At 44.6% G+C, this 5834-nt stretch overlaps 1 protein-coding gene and 1 long non-coding RNA gene across 5 annotated transcripts in view; one reads left to right on the forward strand and one right to left on the reverse strand.

The window, feature by feature from the left end:
• Positions 1-5834, reverse strand: part of Sorcs1 (sortilin related VPS10 domain containing receptor 1) — a 540204-nt gene that overhangs the window by 114705 nt on the left and 419665 nt on the right. For all 4 annotated transcript variants that reach the window (XM_031390641.1, XM_031390645.1, XM_031390644.1 and 1 more), the window contains exons 7-8: positions 3620-3738; positions 1200-1289 (exon numbers count right to left, since the gene is read on the reverse strand). In XM_031390641.1, coding sequence (XP_031246501.1) covers positions 1200-1289; positions 3620-3738 — 209 coding nt within the window. The remainder of the gene's footprint in view (positions 1-1199; positions 1290-3619; positions 3739-5834) is intronic.
• The window catches only part of LOC116103989, a 25254-nt gene continuing 24797 nt past the window's right edge, over positions 5378-5834 (forward strand). Inside the window, exon 1 of the long non-coding RNA XR_004123652.1 lies at positions 5378-5424. This is a non-coding gene — a long non-coding RNA (uncharacterized LOC116103989). The remainder of the gene's footprint in view (positions 5425-5834) is intronic.

Genomic DNA, 5834 nt, shown 5'->3' on the forward strand with positions numbered 1-5834 from the left:
GCCCCCCCCCCCCCCGCCTCTTGTGCTATCGTTGCCCATCATGAACAGTCCTGGGCATACAGCTGGTGCTGCTTCAGCAGGGAGCTGCAAGGGAAAGACAATACAAAAGAAAGATGAGACTTCACTCAAAATAAATGCCGTCATATTCTGTGTTCAACTTACAGTGCCAGGACTTGAGCTGGCCCTTCCCAAAATCTCTATCATCTTTGAACTGCTGCATCTTGTGATAGGCTGGTCCTGTTCATCCCATGCTGCGGGATCTTCACAACACAGGGTGACAACAGGATAATCTGGAGGAGTCCAGGTGAGGATCCCATACTGATGGTGTCACAGAACCCAGAGACCTCTCACTAGACCAGTGACTCATTGCAATGAACACTTGTAAGCGAAGACGTGTGGACAGAGGGATCTACTGTGCAGCACACTGTGACAAACTACAGCTTCCACGGTGAGATGTTTTCTATGCTTTGTTTTGTTTTATTTTTTTGTATGTGGTTATATTTTTTTGGTAGAGGAGACATTGCAAGGGCAGGGGGCTGATATGAGGGGACAGGAAGACGAGTAGGGCTAAGGTGCATAATGTGAAACTCACAAAACCATAACAAGCAACAACATATAAAGGAACCCACAGAAACAGATTGCTAATAAACATCCTTTGAAAATGCACATCATCTGTTCTCCACTAGGTGGCGCTCCGTGTCAACACAGTTTTTCAGAGTGTGTGGATAAAGCCTGTGGAAGTCAGTGATGGAGGATCTCTCACTTTTCCACTGTTTTCAGAAAAGGAGTGGCTAGGGAAGTGAGAACATTCAACTGTGCCTCAGGTCTCTAAAAATAACCAGATTCCTAACTCCCGCTGGGAACAACTGCCACACTATAACATAAAATTTAACATTTTTTTGTTTTGATTTAAAAACAAACATACTGATTGTGAATATTTAATATTGAAAGGCAAAAATTATTAATTAACCCAGATGTCCCTACCAGAAGAACTCCAAAGGAAGAAAGAGAGCAGGAGAAGGACCCTTGGAGAAAGGGAACAAGATTATCAAAGAGGAAATGGAAAGTTGAGATGTAGAGGTGATCTTGAAGGAGCAGGGACCTCATTAACGAGGTTGGCAGTGACCTTGAGGATAGGGAGGAGGTGGACTGGAACTGAGAGAGGAGTTGTGCGAGGAAAACAGGAACCAGACAAATACCTTGGGCAAAGCGTATTTCGGAAGCTTCATTTGTGCAAATGGGCTTCTTCGGTAGGACACGTAGTAATGTGGTCTTCCTCCTGATGTTAGCTGCAGAACGGAAACAAGGTGGTAAGAGGAGCTATGGGAAACATTTGGGGTTACAGAAAAGAAGCTACCTACCTGGATGATGCAGGTAGCTGCCACACGGGACACCTATCAGTAGTTCATATTTACCAGAAAACCAACTTACATACTGTCTAGGGGGTTCTCAGAGGCCCAACAACAACCATATAATAGACAAAAAAACTGTAATTTGCAAATCTGGACCATGGGGCTAAAGAGATGACTCGATGGTTAAGAGCATTTGTTGTTCTTCTACAAGAGTGGGCTTTGAACCCCAGCACCCACAGTGCAGCTCACAACCATCCATTTCCAAAGGACATGACTTCCTCTTCTGGCCTCCATGGGTACCAAGTAGGCAAGTAGTACATAGACATAAAAGCTCAAAAGAAAAGTCACTGATACACATAAGAGGAGGGGGGGAGGAGAGGGAGAGGGAGAGAAAGAAAGATAGATAGATAGATAGATGATAGACAGACAGATAGACATAGATCTATAATGTGATTCTAAAGGTAAGAAATTGTCTTTCTGCTCTGTTCTTCCCAACATTAGAGGCCTCCGGAGATATTAGCTCACTGTTTTTCAGCAGTCCTGCTTTTCAGCTTCAGGTCCTTACTATATAGGTTCCCATGTTGGGCCAGAAGGCAATAGTCCATGTACAACAGTGAAGGGCAACCAGGGCAACCAACTTTCTCATTTCTAATCTCCAGGTACAGAGTTCCTGTTTGATGGCATCACATTGATGCCTAAGGGTTCGTCCAAGGCAAATTAGCAGAAAGCCAGGTCAGGTTTGGGTTCTAAATTAATTCTGAGTCCTTATTTTTTGGAAGAAAACCATGGAAACAGGGCCTGTTTTGTCCAAAGCAGGTCAATGTATCCAGAGGCTCTGCAGGACAAGGGAGTGGTTTCCATCCAGACTTGAATACTGTGTGGGCAGAGCAGAAGGCACCTCTGCCAATGTGTCTCTGGAGCAAAGCGTGACCTATGTGAGCATCTGAAGTCTGAATGTCACTGGAGTTTGCATACTTGGAATGTCAACAAAGCTTGTGATAAATGTTCATCAAACACAGGGGAGTGACTGGAAAGACGCTGTTCACCATTATGTGTGGAAAAGTGATGGGTTACAGGAAGTTACTCATATCATTCTAAACGTAGGTCTGACACTGATTTATATGACGCTCTTCACCATTATGTGCGGAAAAGTGATGGGTTACAGGAAGTTACTCATATCATTCTAAACGTAGATCTGACACTGATTTGTATGCCAGACTTGTGGATTAGAAACTGTTGCCAGAACACCTGAGACACATTTCTGAAAGCATTACTGATAGAAAACTGAACTGGACAGAGCCAATACATGTGAACATTTGAATGTCACATGAAATTATCTGAGGATTAATTACACACTTCCCTCAAGAATAAGAAACTGGGGTATGTTTATAATCACTTGTGAAACATTTCAAAATTAGATAAATTGATGGTGAGTAGTATTTTTTAATGCACAGGATTATATATAATTTGTTTTTCAAATAAACTTGTGTCTATAATGTACCTCAATGCTAATATACATGCACACACACATACACACTCACACATATACACATACATACACTCACACACACAAATATGAACACATATTTGTTCACATAATATACAAACACACACACATTTAGCAATTATACCTTTGCTGTTTTACCTTGGAAAATAATAACAGGATTTTTAGGCAAGTTGGTGAAACAAGATTAAATGTTTTCTTAAGTGCTAAATGAAGCAATGCATGGATAATGCCTGTCTCCTGTCAGCAATCACAAAATCTCAACTTCTCAAGTGGTTTTGCATTCTCTCAGGAGGAGGAAATCACCTATTCTATGTTGCCCTGTGCACCGCTGTGTTTCCTGACCATACTAGGGGATCACTGATACATGGTCTCTGCCGTGTCTTGCCCCACCTCCATCCCTCACACAAGTTCCCTTTCACATTCTTTCCTTTTAAAGTGATACCAAAGAGGGGACTGACAAGGCTTTATTTAGGGACATGGGTAAATGGAAGAATGTATCACTCTTGGGTCAATGCATCAGTTTTTAGACTGTTTAGTTAATTCCTATAGATTGTAGCTGAAGAATAGCCTGTGAGCCTCCCTCTTCCTTCCACCCTTCTTCCTTCTCTTCACTTCTCCTCTTTCCTTCTTCTACCTTTTCCTTTCTCTTCCTACTCTTCATTTCTTTCTTCCTTTTGATGGTGTGTAGGCAGGCAGAAAGAGATAATACCAGTAACAAGAAAGGCCTTGAGCCACTGAACAAGAAGTAGGGTTTTCTTACCTGAACAAACACATAGTCATCCTGAACAATCAAAGAGTCCGGGTCAATGTAGCCTGGGAAAGGCTTACTTCTGTTGGCTTCAGTGCAGTTTTGCATCCGACAAGTTAGATATATTGAGTCTGAAAAGGAAGAAGACAAAAGCTCTAGAGTCTATGTATTTTGTGCTTTCCTTAGGATGTTAATGTGTTCAAGCAAGCCTCACAAGCTCTCCAAGTGCCCACTCAGTATCACTGCTACTGTTCAGATTGTTGGTGCTATTTTATTAGCTAGCTACCAGAACCATTGTCTCTGGTATGTCTACCACGTTTTGTTACATTCTTCTTCAGTTTTTCCTCTTCCAAATATACAAAGAAAAGATTTTCAAAAACTGGGCTGGAGAGATGGCTCAGGGGTTAAGAGCACCGACTGTTCTTCCGAAGTTGCTGAGTTCAAATCCCAGCAACCACATGGTGGCTCACAACCACTCGTAAGGAGATCTGATGCCCTCTTCTGGTGTGTCTGAAGACAGCTACAGTGTACTTAATATAATAAATAAATAAATCATAAAAAAAAGATTTTCAAAAACTAACAGTAGAACCTATGATTCTCTATTGATATTTTCATCTTTATAAGAACTCACTTTCACATGTTAATCTTTGACTGAAAAGCAAGGAAACAAACTTGCATGCAGTATTTTAAAATCTCAGGTAGAAGTCCCACTGGACTGAATAATATGACCCTTAGTAAGACAAAGGTGCTTGTTTGTGGATTGAAAACAAAACACTATTAATGATACTCCGGTACACTTGCAGAAAGGAGCCTCTGTTCTCTGAGATGCTCTACCCAGCAGTTCATGGAAACAGTTGCAGAGACCCACAGCCAAACATTGGATGGAGGTCAGGGACTCTTGTGGAAGAGCCGGAGAAAGGATTGAGCACCATGAAGGGGATGGGAACTCCATGAGAAGACCAGAGTCCACGAAACTGGAATCTTGGGGCTCTTAGAGATCGAACCACCAGGCAAATGACACACATGGTCTGGACCAAGGACCCCAGCACGTATGTAGCAGACCTGTAGCTCAGTCTCCATGTGGGTCCCCCAACAGATGGAGAGGGGACTGTCCCTAAGTTCTCCAACAGTGATGTCTTGTCTGGACTCACTGGGAGAGGATTCACCTAATCCTGCAGAGACTCTGGGTGCCAAGGATGAGGAGGGGGCCCCACACTCTCAGAGGGGAGTGAGAGGGGGAAGAGGGAGGGAGGCTCTGAGGGGGGCATCTGGAGACAGGGAATCTTTTGGGATGGAAAGAAAGAGAGGAAGAAAGAAAGAAAGAAAGAAAGAAAGAAAGAAGAAAGAAAGGGGAGGGGAGTAAGGAAAGAAGGAAGGAAGGAAGGAAGGAAGGAAGGAAGGAAGGAAGAAAAGAAAGAAAAAAAGGAAAGATCGCTTTTAGGCCTTTTGGCTAAGATCAAGTGTAGAAAGAAAGAGAGGGATCTCTCCACTGAACTCTGCCTCCTGACTGTCATAAAGTGAGAGAGGGTCTGTGTCACCATGTGCTAACATCACAGGGACAAGGTGCAAATAGTCATAGATTGGAAATCCCAGAAACCAAGAGCCAAAGGTGAGGTTCTGAGACCAGAGCAGCCGGCCTGGAGGCACAGGCCCAACGACTAGGGGAGCAGCAAGGCGGCAGGGACACGATCCTCTCAGCTTCCGACTGACAGAGGAGGAACAGCGTCCTTCTCTGCCCCCTCCCTGGAAGTGGAGGGCCTACCTCCAGAGAGCACCTTAAGCCAGAGACCCGGGCGGGATCCACCATTTTCTCTCTGGTGAGTTTCTGAGATCGCAGCAGCCGGCCGGGAGGCACAGGCCCCAGGACTCCCAGGGGAGCCACAGGGCGGCAGGGACACGATCCTCTCAGCTTCTTAGTGACAGAGGAGGAACAGCGTCCTTCTCTGCCCCCCTCCCTGCAAGTAGAGGGCCTACCTCCAGAGAGCACCTTAAGCCAGAGACCCGGGCGGGATCCGCCATTTTCTCTCAAGTGAGGTTCTGAGACCGCAGCAGCCGGCTGGGAGGCACAGGCCCCATGAGTCGCAGGGGACTTGCAGGGCGGCAGGGACAGGACAAGCTCTAGCCACAGACACTAAGAACATTTAATACCAAAAAGCAAAAGATGGTAAAAGGCAAACGCAAGAATCCTACCAACAGAAACCAAGACTACTTGGCTTCATCAGAACCT

This window comes from Mastomys coucha, unplaced genomic scaffold, assembly GCF_008632895.1.
Source record: "Mastomys coucha isolate ucsf_1 unplaced genomic scaffold, UCSF_Mcou_1 pScaffold21, whole genome shotgun sequence".
Taxonomy (NCBI): Eukaryota; Metazoa; Chordata; class Mammalia; order Rodentia; family Muridae; genus Mastomys; species Mastomys coucha.